Consider the following 22,979-nt stretch of genomic DNA (forward strand, 5'->3'; position numbering starts at 1 on the left):
AAAAAACCTTTATGTAGCACATGTTTTTGCTTTAAAAATAGAAAGTAAACTTTGTTTCCAGCTTGAGACAAATGACCATAGAAATATTTTAGTCTATTTGCAGTTTTAAGGCCTTGAAACTATTGTTTGTTGTATTTACAGTAAAGCAATGTCATAACAATATTAAAGAAAACTTGTAAATACCACACATAAAAAAATTTCACCCATAATCTCATGTGAAAATTTCATTTTTTATGTTCTCATCTAGTCTTTGTCCACATGCATACATATTTTCCCATAGTTATTTTATAATCAATATACAAATTTTGTTCTGATTTTTAAAAATTTAACAGTAAATGGATACTTTACCATATTCCTTAATTACTTTTTTGAATATCTTTTTTTTTTTTTTTTTTTTTTTTTTGCGCGGTACGCGGGCCTCTTCCTGCTGTGGCCTCTCCCGCTGCGGAGCACAGGCGCTGGACACGCAGGCTCAGCGGCCATGGCTCACGGGCCCAGCCACTCTGCAGCACGTGGGATCTTCCCGGACCGGGGCACAAACCCGTGTCCCTGCATCGGCAGGCGGACTCTCAACCACTGTGCCACCAGGGAAGCCCTGAATATCATTTTTAATGGCAGTGTAATGGATTTGATCATTTATTTTTTTAACGTATTTCTCTACTGAAAGATTAACTGAAAATAGCATTCAAATATAATTATATTTACAGTGCTGGATGCATTTAGAGCATGATTTTTTCTTTTATTGGCAGACTTCACTTTAATTATGTTTTAACTGCAAAGCCACCTAGCTCCTCAGTTGTGCAACTAAACTCTAACCCTCTTTTATAGGTAAATAGTGCAAGCTTCCGCAAATTGATTTTAAGCTTTTTTGAGTTGACTTTCAAAGGGAGGATGAGATGCCTGTCAGCTAATAGAAATTTCTATATGGCAGTTTTCCTGTTTCAGCTCCACTGCACTGTAATGATGAAAGGAGATGAATTGAAACCACACCATGGAAATTCTTATTCTGTATTTTTAACCCCTTTTGCTTTTTCGTTCAACTTGTGTGCCTTGTCAGCTGATTATGTTGCTTGAGAGATAGAAAGAAAGAGAATAATAGTATATAAATGGTATTTATTCATTCCGAAAAGAATTTTTCAGGGACTGGGGGAAAAAGCATTAATTAGGCACCTGCTGTATATCAGAGTGTGTGAAGCATTTTTATTTGATCAGCCTCTGAGGTAGGATACCAGTATTCTTATTTTCTCCAGGGCAGCCTTCTCTGCTTCTTTTCTAGAAGCCTCCTGTAGTGTGCTTATATAGTTCCCGATACTTCCTCTCTCATTGCATTGATCATAGTTAGTCTAAGTAATTGTTTACTGCCTGTTTTCCTTGCTCAACTGCTAGAATCTGGCAGAGCAGAGATGATCTGTCCTGGTCACTGCTGTAATCCAAGTGCCCAACACAGTGCCTGGCACGTGGTTGACCTTCAACAAATAGTTGTTCAGTGGATTTGTTGAACTGAAGAATTTTGGTTTTATAGGTGAGAAAACTGAGGTTGATATGAGGTTGATATTGGGTAACTTTTCCAGTCACCTAACTACTAAGTGACAGAGGAGACTCTAAAACCTGTGGTTTTACCTTACACCATAAAGCCTCTGTGAACTTATCCCCCTGGGCCTGGGTTTCTTCTTCCATAAAAAAATGGGACGATTGGGCTTCCCTGGTGGCGCAGTGGTTGAGAGTCCGCCTGCCGATGCGGGGGACACGGGTTCGTGCCCCGGTTTGGGAAGATCCCACATGCCGCGGAGCGGCTGGGCCCGTGAGCCATGGCCGCTGAGCCTGCGCGTCCGGAGCCTGTGCTCCGCAACGGGAGAGGCCACAGCAGTGAGAGGCCCGCGTACTGGTAAAGAAAAAAAAAAGGGACGGTTGTGCTGAGGTCCCTGCTTCTCCCCCAGATCATGACTTTATAATAAGGACCACGAGGATGCCCTTGTTTGTGCTTTGATTTATTTTTAGGTTATATCATAATAATAGAATTGAGCCATTGGACCAAATCTTGAGGCTCTTTTGGAAACTCTTAGTCTCTCTTTGGAAATATGTTAAATAATATATTGACTCTGGTTTTGTTAGCAAAATGTGAGCGAACAGTTTTAGAAGTGAAGAGGAAAGAGTATTTCTCAGGTCTATGTAGTTGAGTATAGAAGTAATCCAGGTTGAGGCAACCTAGGCTACTCAAAATAATCAGATTTTTAGTCTTTTGCATTACTGAAGATTTTTTTTAAGCCTTTCTTTTTTTTTTTTTGCGGTACGCGGGCCTCTCACTGTCGTGGCCTCTCCCGTTGCGGAGCACAGGCTCCGGACGCTCAGGCTCAGTGGCCATGGCTTACGGGCCCAGCCGCCCCTCGGCATGTGGGATCTTCCTAGACCGAGGCACCAACCCGTGTCCCCTGCATCGGCAGGCGGACTCTCAACCACTGCGCCACCAGGGTAGCCCTTAAGCCTTTCTTTTAAGTAGCTTATTTAAATTTAATCATAATTTTCAAGTTATACATTTAAGTTAAAATATTTAATTTAAATAAATTTAATTTATAATTTAAAATTTTCAAATTCCTTTCAAAGACCAGTGCTTTCAAAGGAAAAAGCACAATTGTGTGTATATATCATTAGATAATAATACATGAATATTTTGTAATTTTCATGACTTTAGCAAAAAATAATTAAGGTTTTAAAATTTTATATGTTTCAGTTCTTACAAACTGACCATCCTGAGCTAGTGAACTATAAGGAAAAGAAATAAAAGTAATAATTTCTTAGCATATTCCTATTTTTATACTAGATAGGATAAAAAGTAAGAAGTTTAACCCAAGAGCTAGAGAACCAGAATAATAAAGGGATCTGAGCTCCTCAGGTTTCTCTTCTGTATCTTTTTATTAGTATGGGTTACTCTGTTCTACTCCTGGGTGCTCCAGGCCTGCCTTTTAGAGTGAAACAACCTGAAAGTACACATTAAATTCACTTTAGCTTTCACATTTCACTTAGCACTGGCAAGCTGAGGATTTTTGATGAAAGTATTTACGTTTTGTTTTTGTTTTTTTTTTTGCGGTACGCGGGCCCCTCACTGCTGTGGCCTCTCCTGTTGCGGAGCACAGGCTCCGGACGCGCAGGCTCAGCGGCCATGGCTCACGGGTCCAGCCACTCCGCGGCACGTGGGATCTTCCCGGACCAGGGCACGAACCTGTGTCCCCTGCATCGGCAGGCGGACTCTCAACCACTGCGCCACCAGGGAAGCCCCAGTATTTACGTTTTTAAGGCAAAGGCTTCAGACACATCTCAGAACCCATCAGAGGTGGAAGTAGGGATTGTGGGGTCCGTGGGATGGGGTCAGGAAGTAGTTTAGCTTCTCTACTTCTCCGACCAGTGGCTATATTCTTTAGTCAGTTTTGCACTTAGGCGTCTCATAGAATTTTGTTTGAAGAAAGGGCTGTCCTGCTTACAACAAAAAGTTTGAAAACCACCATTTTCAGGAAATGTAGTTTCAAGAAAAACCCCTCTATCTTTGGCTTCTGGCTGTTAATATACCCTAACTAAATATAATCTAAGATTCTATGAGAATAACAGTCACAAAATAGCTTACTCCCCTGCCTTTCAGCAATTCTCCTTCACTGTCAAAAATGTGGGTGCTGCTCATTGGTTACTGTTCTGCTTAAAGTCTTATTTGAGGAATTCCCTGTTTCTAATGAGGAAAAAATGATAAAACAGTGGTGTTCCTTATTGAACTGAGTAGGAGAGATGGTATTATCTTAGTTTATAACATTTAGTTAAGAAATCATTTTAAATTTCAGTGATTTCTTTATGTTCCCTTAGAAATCAAAGTTTTGTTTTTTTTTTTTTTTTTTGCGGTACGCGGGCCTCTCACCGTTGTGGCCTCTCCCGCCGCGGAGCACAGGCTCCGGACGTGCAGGCCCAGCGGCCATGGCTCACGGGCCCAGCCGCTCCGCGGCATGTGGGATCTTCCCGGACCTGGGATCGAACCCGTGTCTCCTGCATCAGCAGGCAGACTCTCAACCACTGCGCCACCAGGGAATCCCCAAAGATTTTTTATAGAAATAAAAGAACACTAACACTTTTGAGAGTGGGGTTTGGATTGTTGATACCATTATTATTACTAAGCTGATGCTCTTTATTTTGTAATATGGGAAATCAGGACATTTAGTCTGACTTTTGGTCCAACTTTCCACCTGTTGCTTGGATCCATCAAATGGATATGTAGTATATATTTGAATAATCCCAGTGAGGAGGATCTTACCACCTTCAAAGGCAGGACATTCTCTCTTTGGACAGCTCTGTTTCCTAAAAATGTTTCTCCCTTTACTGAGTCATGGAGACCTAGTTTTGCTATAATCTTTGAAATAAACTTTTTCTCCTCAGTTCAGCTAGGACAAGGATTATGCTAGTAAATGAAAATAGTTCCAATTCGTGGTACAAAATAAGTGATAACACTTATTGTATTCATTTTCATTTGGTTTAGAATTTAGAAGCACACCAACTTTGATTTAGCATCAAAATTGTATTTTAACTATTTTGGGTGCAAAAGTATTAAAATGTATTTGTATGAACATAACTCACTTTTTCTTGATGATTCAAGGTCATTCTTGTGAATTTCAGCTACGTTTTCCATGGTGATGCCCTTAGGGCATTTTGAATTTTACAGGACTCTTTTTCTATTCATTCTAGTTCAGGTTGGAAGTAGTTTTTTGTGTGTGTGTTGGGGGCGTGGATCTTAGTTCCCCAACCAGGGATTGAACCCCGGGGCACAACAGTGAAAGCGCTGCAACCTAACCACTAGACCACCAGGGAACTCCCTAGTTCAGGTTAATAAGCATTTAGTGAGTCGCTACTTCCAGGCTTCTGTATGCAAAAGGAGATATAGAAATGTATGAGAAGTCAGCCAAGATAGCTCAGCTGGGAGAGCTTAGATTGAAGACATAAAGGAAATTGCCTCCATCCAGAGTTTCAGGAGCTTTGCTATGTCTGAAAAAACCTATTACTTTAAAAAAGAAGGAAAAAAATGAATAAGGAAACTGGAGGTTTCGGGACAGAAGTGTAACGTTCCTCTGGTACAATATGGTAAGTTCTAGACTAGAAAATAAGCCGGGGAGGAGGTTGGGCCGAGCTAAGGGGAGAAGGTGATTTATCAGGCAGATTTATAGAGAGGTCATCACACCCAGCGCACAAACAAGTGTCCTGGCACAAGGAATGGCCTGCACTGAGAGTCCTTAGAATAGCAATCGTTTTTGCTCTGTGCCTAAAACATAAAGAAATAGGAGTCAGGAGGGAGATGGTAGGAAATTGAGGTTGCAGCCAGGATGTGAAGAGAACTACATGTCGCTTAAGGAGTTTGAACTTCATTCTTTCAGCACTGGGGACCCATCATAAGCTTGAAGTCAGGAGACTGACATGATTAGATATGTTTTACCAATTTTGATAGCATTGTGGAGAATGATTAAGATAATGTTTCTGAAACTTTGATCATTTATATTCTGCCTTTGTTGCTTTTGCCATACTTGGGCATGCTTTGGGGATAAGACAGACCAGGAGGAAGAAGCGGGCATAACTGATGGATTGAATTTCTTATACACTTAGTGGTCATAGTCTTGAGTATCTGTGGCTGCTTTTATAGTTTTAAAGTTCCTCCCCTGTTAACAGATTATCATTTCACACTGATATTAGTATGCCTGCCGAAGCAGACTCTTTTTCCCCCTTCCCTTCCAATGTATAGCTGGCTAGATGAAAAATCCAAATAAACAAGCCCATGGGCTGACCCATGAGGTACAGTACCTGACCTAAAGTGAGTTGGCTTGGAGACATCTATTTTGACCCTTAGAGGACTTTTTTCCTGGTCTGGTCTTATTCTACATCTTTATAACTGAGCTCTCCAACAACTTCATGTAAGTGAAATATAACTGTAATTTGCTTAATAGATCATAATCACTCATTTAAAAACATTTTTTAATTTATCTTAATGTAGGTGATTGGAGTTGTGCTTCAAAAATTTCAGCAGTTCAGCAGTATTTTATTTGCCAACCATAAGCTCTTTACTTGATAGCACCATGAAAAAGCTGCTAATGAGACTTGTTGAGCACAAAGACAGACTTGAAGAACCAAAAGCCATTGTTTTCAAATGAAGAATACTGAACAGTTTTAAGCCCCAATGCTTTTTAATCACCACTGAGATTTTCCCCATAACATCAGAATGGCAAGCAGGCGAAAATCCACAACACCCTGCATGGTCCTTGCCAGTGAACAGGATCCAGACCTCGAGCTGATATCAGATCTGGATGAAGGTCCTCCTGTACTTACACCTGTAGAAAACACCAGAGCAGAGAGTATCTCAAGTGATGAAGAAGTTCATGAATCCGTAGACTCTGACAATCAGCAAAATAAAAAAGTTGAAGGTGGCTATGAATGTAAATATTGTACTTTTCAAACTCCAGATCTAAATATGTTTACTTTTCATGTGGATTCAGAACATCCCAATGTAGTGCTAAATTCATCCTATGTTTGTGTCGAATGCAATTTTCTTACCAAAAGGTATGATGCACTTTCCGAGCATAATCTGAAATATCACCCGGGAGAAGAAAATTTCAAGTTGACTATGGTGAAACGAAATAACCAGACAATCTTTGAACAAACAATAAATGATCTGACTTTTGATGGTAGTTTTGTTAAAGAGGAGAATTCAGAGCAAGCTGAATCGACAGAAGTTTCTTCTTCGGGAATATCTATCAGTAAAACTCCTATCATGAAAATGATGAAAAATAAAGTGGAGAACAAACGGATTACAGTTCATCATAATTCAGTTGAGGACGTTCCAGAAGAGAAAGAGAATGAAATCAAACCAGACCGTGAAGGAACTGTGGAAAATCCAAGTTCTTCAGCTTCTGAATCGAATACAAGTACTTCCATTGTAAACAGAATACATCCAAATACTGCCAGCACAGTTGTGACCCCAGCAGCAGTTCTTCCTGGGTTAGCACAGGTTATCACTGCTGTATCAGCTCAGCAGAATTCCAATTTGATTCCCAAAGTCCTCATCCCTGTTAATAGCATTCCTACCTACAATGCTGCATTGGATAACAACCCCCTTTTGCTTAACACCTACAACAAATTCCCTTATCCAACAATGTCAGAAATTACTGTTCTTTCTGCCCAAGCAAAATATACAGAGGAACAGATCAAGATATGGTTTTCAGCCCAACGTCTAAAACATGGTGTTAGCTGGACTCCCGAGGAAGTAGAGGAGGCGAGAAGAAAACAATTCAACGGAACAGTCCACACTGTACCTCAGACCATAACTGTCATCCCCACCCACATTTCCACAGGGAGTAATGGTTTACCATCCATCTTACAGACATGCCAAATAGTTGGCCAGCCAGGTCTGGTCCTTACCCAAGTGGCTGGCACGAATACCTTGCCAGTAGCAGCACCTATAGCCTTGACAGTGGCAGGGGTTCCAAATCAAACAAACGCACAGAAAAGTCAGCTCCCGGCCACTCAGCCTACTGCAGAGACCAAGCCAGCAGCAGCAGGAGCCCCATCCTCTCAGCTTGTGAAAAATGAGACTGCAGTGGCGAACCCTGATGCGTTCGGCGTTCGGGCAAAAAAGACTAAAGAGCAACTGGCAGAATTAAAAGTTAGCTACCTAAAGAATCAGTTTCCCCATGATTCCGAAATTATCAGACTTATGAAAATCACAGGGCTGACAAAAGGAGAGATTAAAAAATGGTTTAGTGACACAAGGTACAACCAGAGAAATTCAAAGAGTAATCAGTGCTTACATCTCAACAATGATTCCTCCGCCACTATTATCATAGACTCCAGTGATGAAACCACGGAATCCCCAACTGTTGTTACTTCACAGCAGAAACAATCCTGGAATCCTTTTCCAGACTTTACTCCCCAAAAGTTTAAAGAGAAGACGGCAGAGCAGCTTCGTGCCCTACAGGCAAGTTTTCTCAACAGCTCCGTACTTACAGAAGAAGAATTAAATAGGTTACGAGCGCAAACCAAACTTACCAGAAGGGAAATTGATGCTTGGTTTACAGAGAAGAAGAAATCAAAAGCTTTAAAGGAAGAGAAAGGAGAAATAGAGGAAAGCAATGCAGGTAGTTCCAAAGAAGAAACTGGAGAAACTTCTCCTGGAGATGAGTCTAGTGCACCTAAGTCAGGGAGTACGGGCAAAATATGTAAAAAAACACCCGAGCAGTTGCACATGCTTAAAAGCGCATTTGTCCGAACACAGTGGCCGTCGCCAGAAGAGTATGACAAGTTGGCTGAAGAAAGTGGGCTTGCTAGAACAGACATAGTTAGTTGGTTTGGGGACACCCGTTATGCTTGGAAAAATGGAAACTTAAAATGGTACTACTACTATCAAAGCGCCAATTCAAGCAGTATGAACGGTCTGTCTTCTCTGAGAAAAAGGGGGAGAGGGAGACCCAAAGGAAGGGGAAGAGGAAGACCTCGCGGGCGGCCCAGAGGAAGCAAGAGAATGAACAACTGGGACAGGGGGCCGTCCCTCATCAAATTTAAAACTGGAACTGCAATACTTAAGGATTATTACCTGAAGCACAAATTTCTTAATGAGCAAGACCTCGATGAACTTGTTAACAAATCACATATGGGCTACGAGCAGGTCAGAGAATGGTTTGCTGAAAGACAGAGAAGATCAGAGTTAGGTATAGAATTATTTGAGGAAAATGAGGAGGAAGATGAAGTTATTGATGATCAGGAAGAGGATGAAGAAGAAACAGATGACAGTGACACTTGGGAACCCCCACGACATGTGAAGCGGAAGCTTTCTAAATCAGATGACTGAAATGTAAGTTGTTAAGCTGCGTGTGCATTCACCAACCACATACATTTAGCACAGTCACCTCGTATTTGTCATCGTCACTTTTGACGGATTTTTTCTAAAATAGTTTCTCTTATGCCTCATAAGAGGACTAGGTGCCATGAGTATAGCCAAGAGATACGATTATCATGTGTAGTCTGATTCTTGTGATGGTTATGTTTATTATGTAGAGTTTAATGTTGCCTTAATTATTTTTTATGTGAAATGTTCTTTACTTTGTTTTAAGGGAAAGTTACCCATTCTCTAAGAAGGAAGACTGGTGGGCGGGTTGGGGATTCACACATACTAAAGATAACTAAAATGTATTTCTTGCAACCCTCCTTCACTAAAGCTTCATTTTTTGCCTGTTTAAGGAAAGAATTCAAAAACGAAAACTAAAAAGAAGGGGAAAAGTATACCGAAGGAAAGACTTACCACAGGGGTGAAGATTGCTCAGTTTTAGGAAACTAGGTGAAAATGGCTATCTCTCTTTCTTTATTCATTGTATTGCCCCCCAAACTATTAGATTTTTAACTAGAGTTTAAAATGCTTTAAGTATTAAAATTATTCAATTTTTTTTTTCTATTAAAAGCCAAAGGTCTGTTTTAAGCGATATATAAATTCATGTTTGCTTAGGTGGCATCTGTCTTTGAAAACTGTGATATAAATTATTTCTGTTTTAGGGATCAGTGGTAAATAACAGATTTTATATTAAATTAACTCAATTGCCTAAAATGTCTTTTCCTTATTTGATATAAAACAAACCTGCTACCAGCAGAAACACATTATTAAGTTAAAAATACCTCTCTGTAGGCATAAAAGTGCAAGTATATATGCTTTAAATTTGAAAGGTTTGGCCTGTTCCTTAACTCTTAATTCTTTTATAGATTGGATTAATTAAAATTTCACTGTAGTTGCAAATCCAGATACCTGATTTGGAGTTAGAACTTGAATTCTTAATACTTTTGGAATTCAGTAGCATAGTTTGCTTCTTTTCTACTCTCTGTTTTGGAGTGTTCTAGGATAAGACTGTACTTTTTTTAAAAACAGTGCAGTTGTCATGAAGTGTTTGTATCTGTCCATCAGTAGTCCAAAAGCACCTTGTTGTCAGAAATCACTGCAGTGTTCTGAAACAGCAGGGGAGGAAAAGAGGCTTAGACCCTCATCATGTGAGCATATTTATTATACTTACTTCCATAGCTTTTTGCATCCCTACCCCATCTGCTACTTTTATGCTCTCTTATTCTACACAGAATTTCTTTAATTCCCCCATGCCTTCCTCCCTGGTTTTATTTATTTTGTTTTAACAATTATTTATAGAGCGCTTAATATGTACCAGGCACTATTCTTATTGCTTGGCAGTAAGCAAGATATTCTTTTTTTCCAGATATTCTTTTCATTAACAGGTTTTTTTTTTCAGGCAGAAAAACAGATGAGACTAAAAATGCACCTATTTTAGAATGAATCTCACTCCAGGTTATAGAGCATAATGTATCCTTGTGAGTCACAAGAAGTTAAACAGTGTTGTACGGCTTTATCCTGAAACGCAGCCCTCCATTTCCTTATGTCAGAAATCTTCAGGACAGGCTTTCTTCTGACCCAGATGCAGAAAATATTTTTTACAGGCTTTTTTGTTGTTGTTGCTAAACACAAGAATGTGCACTCGGCCAAGACTGAATCAACAAATTAGTTGCTGCAGTGAATTGTTGTCGTTGTTGTAGTAGTAAACTCTGCAGTGATTTTGGAGGAAGTTGTAATCTCATTCTAAAAATAATGTGAACTTTGTTGTACAGCTTAGTTTGACCTTACTTTAAGTTTGTGTGGGTAATTCTTAAGTAATATATCAATATGCTAATGGACACTAGGGTCAGAAAATTCACACAAAGCCATGCATGGTTTTTAAAAAATTGTATCGTATATGTTATACATGTACTTTCGTGGTACCTATATTGGCATGCTCTAATTTTAAAATATGCAAAAGTCTAAAATTATAAAACCCATTAATTACCAAGTTATCACTGGCTTAACAAAATAATTTTTCATCTTATAAAAGGATTCACCATAAATTTCCTCTAAACAGTTACTTCTTCATTTAGATACGGTTTAATTTACCAAAAAAAAAGTAAGCAAAACCTTTCCAAAATAGTTACTGCAAAAAAGTGATAAACACATATGTCTTTTGCACAAGCTAGCCCCATATATAAATAGAAAAAAATACGTCTTTAGATTTCATAGTCTATTATGAATACAATGAAATATATACTTCCAACTAATATTTTTTTATAAATTATTACATGTAGGTAAAAAATGTCTATAAGAAAATCTGGTATATGCAGAACATATACACTGGAGTTGCACACAGAATCTGCATTACACAAGATACATATGACAAGTGATCTCAGGATTAATAAGCGAATACAGAGGATGTATTTTAATCGTTTTTGTTTCTAAGTGGTAAATGTTAAAATATGGTTATCTTTAAAATTTTAGTTTTTTATTATGTTTTTCTTTTATAGCTGCCTAAAACGTTGGAGGAGAATCAATTCTTCAACTCCAGATGTCTGGTTTACTGTGAATGGGCTCAATCTTTGATGACACTGAAAACGTTTGGGGGCATACACAATCTCAAAAAATAGGATCCAATACCCAAAAACAGTGGGACTCAATGTTGTGTCAAAGTTAAACTGCTGCAGACGGCAGAAGTCCTGCAGTGCACACAGGACACTAATTAAAACAACTTGTAAGCAGTCACATTTCAATGAAGTGCATTCTTATTCTGATATGATGGAGACATTCTGATTCTTAGACTTTCTGAGGGGGTTTAATGACCACTAGAGCTTGTCCTCATATTCTGATCAGCTTAATACTGTATGTCTCGTAAGATGGGCCTTACTGCCTGTATTCTTTGATATATGATTAAGATTATAGCTTTGAGTGACCAAACATTTTACAGAGTAAAACTTGTTTGAAGCAGGAAAAAGAAAAATCTGATTTATTTCTATGTCTCATTTCTCAGGCCCTGCACTAAGATTAAGGAGTTGTGCATGGGTTTATGTAATTTCAGCGTAAGTGAAAAACAGGCTGTGGACATATTGGAGCAAGAAGGTTTTGTGGTATCATTGGCGCTTAGTGATTGGATCTTTCATTGAACACATTCATGGATACCACTATTACTACTTGTAATACTCTGTTACTTTTTTTCATTAGAAATTGAATTAGCTTTTTCTTAAACCGAACATAATCAGTACTGAAGAAGGGAAAGAAACTGGCATAAGAATTTGGATAGGGTGAAACTCTGAAATAAATATTGTACCAAAAATGTGAAAAAGAACCATGTAGTAAATATTAACTTAGTGTTTTCTTACAATCGTATAGAAATCAGAAATTTTGTACAGGTGTCAGATCAGAATTTTCAAGAATTATCTTTTGGTGAAATTCTACTTTGTGTAACAACTTCAATGAATAAAGAAAAAAATTCTGAACTGATCAGAATGAGGTAAAACTTAGCTTTTCACTTATGAACATGGCAGTGTTCACTGTTAACTCTTGCCATTTCAGGAGACTGAAAGTTCCTCCTAACTCAAACTTTGTAAAGACCGGTGCTGTTCATTCGTGTTGAGAAGGACCCTTTCCTTTGTGACTACAGGACCATTTTTCAAAATGTGCTTTCTTCATAGAAGAAATGTTCAGTTTCATTAGCTTTGGATTTTAAAATGTTTTTCTGAATGACCAGATGTAGTGGGCTTGGCCAGTTTATTTTATCTAATTTAATGAATAATAAATATTAAGCTCTTGTTTTTACCTAAATGTTTGTCATCTAATGAAAATGTTATGAAAAAGCCTTGACTATGCATGCTGCTTTCATTTTTATAAACTTTTCATTTTTTAACTATAGCTTTATTAGTAATTCCAAAATGCTGCAATTTAGCTTATTTCTTCATTCAAACAGCTGGCTTTGTGGGTGGCTTTTTCATACTACTGTTAACTTTTTTTAAGAGAAGCAATGTAAAGACAGTAACGATTTAATGCACTAAACTGTTCTTTCTTTTACACGTTTAAAAACTTCTTAAAGCACTCTGTATTATAATGATTAAATTGCTCCCTTTTTTAAATCATTGCTAATGTGGTCTGAGTTTTGTTTGACAATAATTTTAATGTTTTCAAAATTTGAAATGTCAAGTATTGGAAATGAAACCTTTGAATATATTTATATTATGTTTCCCTTGCAATATGTTAACTTTGTATAGCTGTAAATAACTATTAGTAATTTTTCCCCAGTCTCTTAAGACTTGACCCTTAAATCTGCTCTGATGTTTGCTAGCTTTTAAATATATTTATTTGACAGAGCAAAGAACCCTCTTCTCCTGGTTAACTGTGTCCTTGAATACAAAATAAAAGTTAGCAGTGATTAGTAGTTTTCAGTGATTTTTTTTTCATTTTATTAACTGAATTTTCAAAAAATCATGGTAAAATATAACAAAAGTTGCCATTATATCCATTTTTAAGTGTACAGTTCAATGGCATTAATTATATATACAGTGTTGGGCAACAGCATCCACTATTTCCAAAACTTTTCATCATCCCAAACAGAACTCTGTAACTGTTAAGCAATAACTCTCCATTGCCCCCTCCCTACAACCCCTGGTAACTTTTCATCTACTTTCCGTTTCTTTGAATTTGCCTATTCTTGATATTTCAAATAAGTGGAATCATACAATCCTTGTCCTTTTATGTCTGAATTATTTCATTTAGCATAGTGTTTTCAAAGTTCATTCATACGGTAGCATATATCAGAATTTCATTCTTTTTTTAATAAATTTATTTATTTTTATTTGGGGGGGCTGTGTTGGGTCTTCGTTGCTGCGTGCGGGCTTTCTCTAGTTGCGGCGAGTGGGGGCTACTCTTCGTTGCGGTGCGTGGGCTTCTCATTGTGGTGGGTTCTCTTGTTGCAGAGTATGGGCTGTAGGTGTTCGGGCTTCAGTAGTTGAGGCATGTGGGCTGAGTAGTCGTGGCTTGCGGGCTCTAGAGCACAGGCTCAGTAGTTGTGGTGCTCGGGCTTAGTTGCTCCACGGCATGGGAGATCTTCCCGGACCAGGGCTCGAACCGATATCCCCTGCATTGGCAGGCGGATTCTTAACCACTGAGACACCAGGGAAGCCCTCATTCTTTTTTATGGCTGAATAATATTCCAGCGTGTATGCCCACGTGTGTGTGTATTCATCTGTTTATGGATGGACACTTGGGTTGTTGTCACCTTTTGGCTAGAAAAATGCTACAGTGAACATCAGCATACAACTCACAGTGTGAGTCCCTATTTTCAGTTCTTTTGGGTATGTATCTAGGAGTGGAATTGCTGAATCTTATGGCAATTCTGTGTTTTAACTTTTTGAGGAACCATCAAACTGTTTTCCACAGTTGTCTGTAGCCATTTTACATTCCACCAGCAATATACAAGGGTTCTAATTTCTCAGTATCCTCACCAACACTTTTTATTTTCAGTTTTTAAAATTATTGTTATCACCATCCTAGTAGGTGTGAAGTGATATCTCACTGTGGCTTTGATTTGCATTTCTCTAATGGCTAATGATGTTGAGCATCTTTTATGTGGTTAACGACCATTTGTATATCGTCTTTGGAAAAATGTCTGTCTGAGTCCTTTGCTAAGTTTTTAATTGGGTTGCCTTTTTGTTGTTGAGTTTTAGGAGTTTTTCATATATTCTGGATGTTACACTCTTATCAGATATACGATTCGTAAATACAGTCAGTCCTCATTTACAGATTCTATATACGCAAATTTTACTCGTTAAAACTTAACTGTAACCCCCGAATCAATATTCATGGCACTTTAGTGCTCATTCATGTGCTTGTGCATAGTGGCAAAAATATTTGAGTTGCCCAGTGTGTACATTCCCAGCTGAGGTCAAAAAAGGTGACGTTTTGCCTCTCAGCTCTCAGACTGTAAAGAAGCCTCCTTTTTGTAATGTTTAGTGCCACTTTTAAAATATTTTTGTGTTTTTTGTTGGTGATTTCACTGTTTAAAATGATCCCCCAAGTGTAGTACCAAAGTGTTGTCTAGCATTCCTAAACGCAAGAAGGCTGTGGGGTGCCTTGTGGAGAAAATGTGTGTTAGATAAGCTTCATTCAGACATGAGGAATAGTGCTCTTGGCCGTGAATTCAACGTTAATGAGTAAACAGTATATATCAATATATATTAAAAAAGGTGTCTTTAAGCAAAAACACATGAAGCAAGGTTATGTATTGACTGATTGATGAAACTTATGACCAGAAGATCCCAGGATCTTTTTAAATTAATTAGTTAATTAATTTATGGCTGCGTTGGGTCTTCGTTGCTGCATGTGGACTTTCTCTAGTTGCGGCAAGCGGGGGCTACTCTTGGTAGTGGTGCGCAGGTTTCTCATTGTGGCGGCTTCTCTTGTTGCGGAGCACAGGCTCTAGGCACACGGGCTTCAGAAGCTGTGGCATGCGGGTTCAGTAGTTGTGGCTCATGGGTTCTAGAGTGCAGGCTCAGTAGTTGTGGCGCACAGGCTTAAGTTGCCCCACGGCATGTGGGATCTTCACCGACCAGGGCTCAAACCCATATCCCCTGCATTGGCAGGTGGATTCTTAACCACTGCAGTACCAGGGAAGTCCAGATCCCAGGATCTTAACCCTAGGAGCATCTGTTCAGTATTCGTGGTGACTTTATAGAACATAACTACTGTAAGTAATGAGAATTGACTGTACTTTATCCCCTTCTGTGGGTTGTCTTTTTCACTTTATTGATGGTGCACACAGAAAAATTGATGCACGCACAGTTTTAATTTTGGTGAAGTCCAGTTTATTTTTCTTTGTTGTTGCTTATGCTTTTGGTGTCATATCTAAGAATCCATTGCCAAATCCAAGGTCATGAAGATTGACCCCTATATTCTAAGATTTTATGGTTGTAGCTCTAATATTTAGGTTAATCCAGTTTGAGTAAATTTTTGTATATGCTGTGAGGTAGGGGTCCAACTTCATTCTTTAGTGTGTGGCAATCCAGTTATTCCAGCACCATCTGTTGAGGCACCTATCTTTTCCCCTTTGAATGGACCTGGCGCCCTTGTCAAAAACCAATTGGCCATATATGTAAAGGTTTATTTCTGGGCTCTCAGTTCCACTCCATTGGTCTATATGTCTAGCCTTATGCCAGTACCACACTGTTTTGACTATTTTAGGTTTGTAGTGCATTTTCAAATCAGGAGTACGAGTCCTTCAGCTTTCTTGTTTTTCAAGACTGTTTTACTTGGGGTCCCTAGCAATTCCATATGAATTTGAGGGTTGGTTTTTACATTTATGCAAAAAAAGTTGTTGAAAGTTTGAATTATGAATTATGGAAGGAATTATGTTGAATCTTTAGATTGCTTTGGGTAGTACTAACATCTTGACAATATTAAGTATTCCTATATATGAACACAAGATGTTTTTCCACTTATTTAGGTCTTATTTAATTTCTTTCAGCAATGTTTTGTAGTTTTCACTGTACAAGTCTTTCTTTCACCTCCTTGGTTACATTTATTGATAGGTATTTTATTCTTTTAGGATGTTATTGTTAATTAGAATTGCTTTCTTAATTTCCTTTTCAGATTGTTCATTGCTGGTGTATAGAAACACAACAAATTTTTTTTGTTGATCTTGTAACCTGCAACTTCTCTGAACTTGTTTATTAGCCCTAGTAGATTTCTTGTGGATTCTTTAGAATTTTCTATATATAGGATCATGTCATCCATAAATAGATGTTGTTCTACTGCTTTCCAATTTGGATGCCTATTATTCTTTTTCTTCTCTAATGGTTCTGGCTAGAACTTCTAGTACTGTGTTGAATAGCAATAGTGAAAGAGGGCATCCTTGTCTTGTTCTTGATCATAAAAGAAAGCTTTCAGTCTCACCATCAAATATGATGTTCTCTGTGGGTTTTTATTAAATGCTGTTTATCATGTTGAGGAAATTCTACTCCTAGTTTTCTAAGAGGTATTTTTTAAATTTTATTTATTTATTTATTTTTTGGCTGTGTTGGGTCTTCGTTGCTGCACACGGGCTTTCTCTAGTTGCGGTGAGCAGGGGCTACTCTTCGTTGCAGTGCGTGGGCTTCTCATTGTGGTGGCTTCTCTTGCTGCAGAGCACAGGCTCTAGACGCACGGGCTTCAGTAGCTGTGGCTCGCGGGCTCTAGAGCACAGGCTCAGTAGTTGTGGCGCACAGGCTTAGTAGCTCCGTGGCATGTGGCATCTTCCCGGACCAGGGCTCGAACCCACGTCCCCTGCATTGGCAGGCAGTGCCACCAGGGAAGCCCAGCAGGCAGATGCTTAACCACTGCACCATCAGGGAAGCCCTCTAAGAGGTTTTATCATGAAAGAGTTTTGGCTTTTGTCAAATGTCTTTTCTGCATCGATTGAAATGAGCTTACTTTTTTTTTTAATTAAATTTATTTATTCATTTATTTTTGGCTGCATTGGGTCTTAGTTGCTGCACGCGGGCTTTCTCTTTTTGTTTTTTTTGGGGTTTTTTTTTGCGGTACGCGGGCCTCTCACTGTTGTGGCCTCTCCCGTTGCGGAGCACAGGCTTCGGACACGCAGGCTCAGCAGCCATGGCTCGCAGGCCCAGCTGCTCCGCGGCATGTGGGATCTTCCTGGACCGGGGCACGAACCCGTGTCCCCTGCATTGGCAGGTGGACTCTCAACCACTGCACCACCAGGGAAGCCCCACGCAGGCTTTCTTTAGCTGTGATGAGTGGGGGCTACTCTTTGTTGCAGAGCGCAGGCTTCTCACTGCGGTGGCTTCTCTTGTTGTGGAGCACAGGCTCTGGGCACACAGGCTTAAGTAGTTGTGGCATGTGGGCTCAGTAGTTGTGGCTCGCGGGCTCTAGAGCACAGGCTCAGTAGTTGTGGCACACAGGCTTAGTTGCTCTGCAGCATGTGGGATCTTCCTGGACCAGGGATCGAACCCGTGTCCCCTGCATGGGCAGGTGGATTCTTAACTGCTGCACCACCAGGGAAGCCCTGAGCTTACTTTTTTTTCCCCTTCGTTCTGTTAACATGATGTAGTACATTGATTCATTTTCTTTTGCTGAGTCACTCATATTCCTAGGATAAATCCCACTTGGTTATGGTGTGCCATATTTTTGATATGCTGTTGTATTACATTTGCTAGTATTTTGTTGAGGATTTTCACACTTATATTCATAAGGGATATTGGTCTATACGTATCTCTTCTTGTGATGTCTTTATGACATATGGTAAAAGTATGTTTAGTTTTGTAAGAGACTGCCAAACTATCCTCCAAAGTGGTTATACCATTTTGCATTCCCACCAGGAATGAATGAGAGTTCCTGTAGCTCCGCATTCTCACCAGCATTTGGTGTTGTCAACATCCTGGATTTGGGCCATTCTAATAGGTATGTAGCGGTATCTCACTGTTGTTTTAATTTACATTTCCTTGATGACATATGGTGTTGAGCATCTTTTCATGTGCTTATTTGCCATCTGTATATCTTCCTTGGTGAGATTTCTGTTAAGGTCTTTGGCCTGCTTTTATTTTTTTTTTTTTTGTGGTATGCGGGCCTCTCACTGTTGTGGCCTCTCCCGTTGCGGAGCACAGGCTCTGGATGCACAGGCTCAGTGGCCATGGCTCACGGGCCCAGCCGCTCCGCGGCATGTGGGATCTTCCCGGACTGGGGCACGAACCCGTGTCCCCTGCATTGGCAGGTGGACTCTCAACAACTGCGCCACCAGGGAAGCCCTTTGGCCTGCTTTTAAATCAGGTTGTTTGTTTTCTTACTAAGTTTTAGGAGTTCTTTCTATATGTTGGATAACAGTCCTTTTTTAAAAAAAAAATTCTATTTAATTTTTGGCTGCATTGGGTCTTCCTTGCTGCATGCAGGCTTTCTCTAGTTGCGGTGAGCGGGGTGCTACTGTTTAGTGTGGTGCGCAGGCTTCTTGTTGCAGTGGCTTCTCTTGTTGCAGAACACGGGCTGTAGTTTTGTGGGCTCGGTAGTTGTGGCTTGCACGCTCTAGAGCGCAGGCTCAGTAGTTGTGGCACACGGGCTTAGTTGCTCCGCAGCATACAGGATCTTCCCGGACCAGGAATCGAACCCGTGACCCCCTGCATTGGCAGGTGGATTCTCAACCACTGTGCCACCGGGGAAGTCCCTGGATAACAGTCCTTTATCAGATTTGCCTTTTGCAAATATTTTCACCCAGGTTATGGCTTGTCTTCGCATCCTTTTGAAACTGTTTTTCATAGAGCAGAAGTTTTTAATTTTAATGAAGTCCATTTCATCAATTATTTCTTTCATGGATTATGCCTTTGGTGTTGTATCTAAAAAGCCGTTGCCATACTGAAGGTCATCTTGGTTTTCCCCATGTTATTTTCTAGGAGTTTAATAGTTTTGCATTTTACATTTAGATCTATGATCCATTTTGTGTTACTTTTTGTGAAGGGTGTAAGGTGTTTGTCTAGATTCTTTTTTTTTTTTTTTTTTTGCCTGTGGATGTCCAGTTATTCCAGCACCATTTTTTGAAGACTATCTTGAAATACAAAGTACCTTAGTGGAATTAAGCTCTCTTTCTCCTTGACTTCCTTTGCACTTTATATTTCTCTTAAGGGGTTCATTACTTTCGATCTTGTATTATATTCAGGCCCTTGTTCATTAACTGTTTTTTACACAGGTACACAGCTGCTTTGACTGAAATAATACATTTATGGTATTCCTTCTGTCTGGTTTGTTCTTCTGACGTCGCCACCACAGTTGCTGCCCCCTTGAGGCCTCCCTCATTCCCTTCCTGCTCTAGTCAATACTGACTGCTCCCCCTACATCTACCCAGCAGGTCCTAGTTGACTCTGTATGTACATCTATTTCACTAGCTTATAGCACTTTAAAGGCAGAAACCACATTTAAAAAAAAATTTTTTTAAGCTAACATTTATTGAACACTATGTGTCAAGCACTGGATTGAGAGAGTTACATGATTTATTTCAATCCATGGATGATCCATGAGGTAAATATTATTATTACCCCCACGGTATAGATAAGGAAAGCAAGCCTCACGAAGGCTCAAATTCACATACCTAGTAAGTGTTGGAGGCATAAAACATGAACTGTCTCCAGAGCTCTCACCCTTACCCACTGCCTCTAGTGCCTAGCCTTGTCTTCACAAAATTGTTGCTCAGTAAATGTTCATCAAATTGCACTGAAGATTGCAAGTTTGGGAGCCAGGAGAGAAAAAAGCAATGCCGACTGGTTGTGCACATAGCCGGTGTTGGCAGGCAGTGTTTGTCTTTGGGGCAACAGCCTGTGATACTGGAATGAAATGATCTCAGCAAGAGACAGTACACTCCACAAGTCCTGAGAAAATTTCATTTGGCTCAGGAGTTGCTGACCTGAATAAAAGGGCATGAAATTGAGTTTTGTAGAGGGAAAGAGGAAAGAGGCCAAAATTCAGCTACAGAGTCAGATCATATGACAACCGAGGGAGTGATGGCAAAATAATGCGACATCATGGGCACCAGACACAGTAAATACAATAAAATACAGCCAAGAAGCTTACGGGTACTGGCCACTTGCCAGATTCTGCTCCCCCAGACCACTGTCTCCCAAAAAGGAGTGTCATCTGGGACCTACCAGGCTGCACTGAATCGATCTGGTTGTGCCTTACACACACACACACACAGGCATAATGATTGATTGCTTAGAATGGGTTCCTCTAGGATTACCTTTTTTTCTCTAAGTTAGTTTTCTCTTTAAATTTAACCTTCAGTTTTGAGTCACTTAGTTGGCTGCTGCATCAAATGATTCTTTGGTTTTATAGGTTGTGATGCCAGATGGGTTCAGCACAGCCCCAGGTGCTAGTTGCTAATGCCTATAAAATACCACCCACCCCCAAAAAGGAGAACCATTTAACAGTTCTTTGGACTTCATCTTCAAAAGTAGCCAAAGAATTCAAGTGACAGGTTATCCCAGAAAATCTTTTGCAATCAGTGAACTTACGGTATAACTAAGAACATTCAGAATACTACACACAGAGTTTAGATGATCTTGGTATAGTGGTAGGACAGCAGTGATTATAAAATGAAAGTAACATGTACATGCTTTGTTGGGGGAGACTAAAGGGAAAGAGGTGTTCGGCCTAGAAAAACATTTCTCAGTGGATTTCCTATGAAGTCAATGTGTCTTGGGTTTAACTTTGAAACAAATTAAAAAATTTAAAAACTGAAAAAAAAAATACAGCCAAGAAGCTAGTAAGATGCAATACTTGAAGTCTGGGATCATTAGATCATTCATTCTTTCAATAAACATGTGTTGTGCACACGATTTGCTCCCTGCCTGGCTACCCACCCTCCCGTCTCAGGCCACACAGCAAGCTCTGCTGCACGCTCGCGCGGCCTCGGCGCCGTGGCTCACATCCCACTCATTCTTGCCTTGCAGTTTTTCAGATACTCTTGCTCCAGATGTCCTCTTGGCCAGCTCCTTCTCTTCACTCCAGGCTCAGCTCTTCAGAGGCACCTTCCCTGGCCACCCTACATGAAGGAGTCCCTTATACATCATCCCTCAAATTTTCTTTGTAGCACTTAACATGGTCTAAAACCACCTTGTTCGTTTACTTCCTTGTTTATTATTTGTCTGCCCACTAAAACTGAAGTTCCATGAGAGCAAGGATCTCATCTGTCTTATTTATCACTGTATCCTCCACTCTGAAAACAGTCCTTGCTTATAGCAGGTATTCAATAAATTTTAGTTGAATCAATGAATGTACCTACTATAAAAATTTACAGAATATGGGAAATAAATGAGCAAGCTTAATACGGTAATATAAATTAATAAATACTTGAGAATTAGTGGGCTGGAACTCATAACAGTAATGGAAGGGTATGCTTTGCTCAAAAGAAACCAAAAGAGATGGAAAAGGAGGAAAAGCAATATTTACAAATATCCATGGAAACTGAGAAAGGGAGGTCAGAGGTAAACTGCTTGGGTAAGAAAAGGAGAGGAAGAGATGTGATTTCATCATGGAAGATGTTTTACACCTGCTAAGCCCTGTTATTCTCTATCCTAGCACTTCGCCACAACCTGTAATTAAATAATTTGCTTGCTTACATGTTTATCACCTGTCTTCCCCACTTTAATTTAGGCTCTTTAAGAGCAGGGACCATGGGTGGTATCCTCAGCCCCTGGCACAGAGCAGACCCTCAACAATATATTGGGTGGCGCACAGAATGCAGAAGTGAATACTGTGGACCAACTGTTTCCCTAGAGGACGAGGGGACAGTGTACAGGGGAGAGAATTCTGTGCAAATAGCTAATGATTAATCCATTCAACAAACATGGAGTGAGGGCCTACTGGGTGCCAGACACTGCTCGGTGCTACACACAGAGAGAATGACGCAGTCCCTGCGTAGAACGAGCTCACAGTCTCCTGCAGGTGATGGACAAGTGAGCAAGGGCCAAAAAGCGAGCTTGGACAAGAGCTATCCGGGATGAGAAGCGCCCTGTTAGAGGAAAGCACGTGGCACTATGTGAACCCAGATAGGGGCCATGTAGCCCAGACTAGGGGATCAGGAAAGGCTTCCAGGGAGTCAGCCAGATGGAGGGCACTGGGAGGGACTTTCCTGACAAAGGAAATGGTGAGCCGAAACCTGGTAAGCAGGGAAGGTTGCAGGATGAGGGAAAGACTCAGGGAGAAGAATCTGGGAGGCGGAATCTGGGTAGGACCAGCCTGGGTGTAGAGCAATGATTCAGTTAAGGGGATGGGGAAGAGGGGGGCGGGGATGAATTTTCAGGGGTGATGCACGTGTTCATCACCTTGACTTTGGGGAAGGTTTCACAGGTGTATACTTATATAAACTCACTTTCAATGTGTGAAGTTTACTGTTCCTCAATTATACCTCAATAAAGTTGTAAAAACTAAAACACTAAAATAATAATAATGAAACAGTATTGGTTAGGTTGGCAACAGGTTGTAGATGGCTTTGATTGCCTAGCTAAGGGGTGCGTAGTTAGAAAGGTGTCAGGCTTTTTCAAAGCACCTCCAACATCTCCTTTGGGCCAGGGAGGAAAGTGCTAACCTCAGACACCCA

General features: G+C 40.0%; 1 protein-coding gene across 5 annotated transcripts in view; it reads left to right on the forward strand.

Annotated features, from left to right (window-relative positions):
* ZHX1 (zinc fingers and homeoboxes 1) overlaps positions 1–22,979 on the forward strand; it is a 41,057-nt gene that overhangs the window by 11,893 nt on the left and 6,185 nt on the right. For 2 of the 5 annotated variants that reach the window (XM_029222457.1, XM_029222458.1), the window contains 2 exons: positions 6,011–8,860; positions 11,389–13,297. In XM_029222457.1, coding sequence (XP_029078290.1) covers positions 6,236–8,857 — 2,622 coding nt within the window. In that variant the 5' untranslated portion in view covers positions 6,011–6,235 and the 3' untranslated portion in view covers positions 8,858–8,860; positions 11,389–13,297. Of the gene's footprint in view, positions 1–6,010; positions 9,143–9,246; positions 9,344–11,388; positions 13,298–22,979 lie in introns of those variants that run through there. The other 3 variants (XR_003793464.1, XR_003793463.1, XM_029222459.1) reach the window with 3 other exon arrangements.

The sequence above is a fragment of the Monodon monoceros genome, unplaced genomic scaffold (genome assembly GCF_005190385.1).
Source record: "Monodon monoceros isolate NGI ecotype Baffin Bay Population unplaced genomic scaffold, NGI_Narwhal_1 Super_Scaffold_14, whole genome shotgun sequence".
Lineage (NCBI taxonomy): Eukaryota > Metazoa > Chordata > Mammalia > Artiodactyla > Monodontidae > Monodon > Monodon monoceros.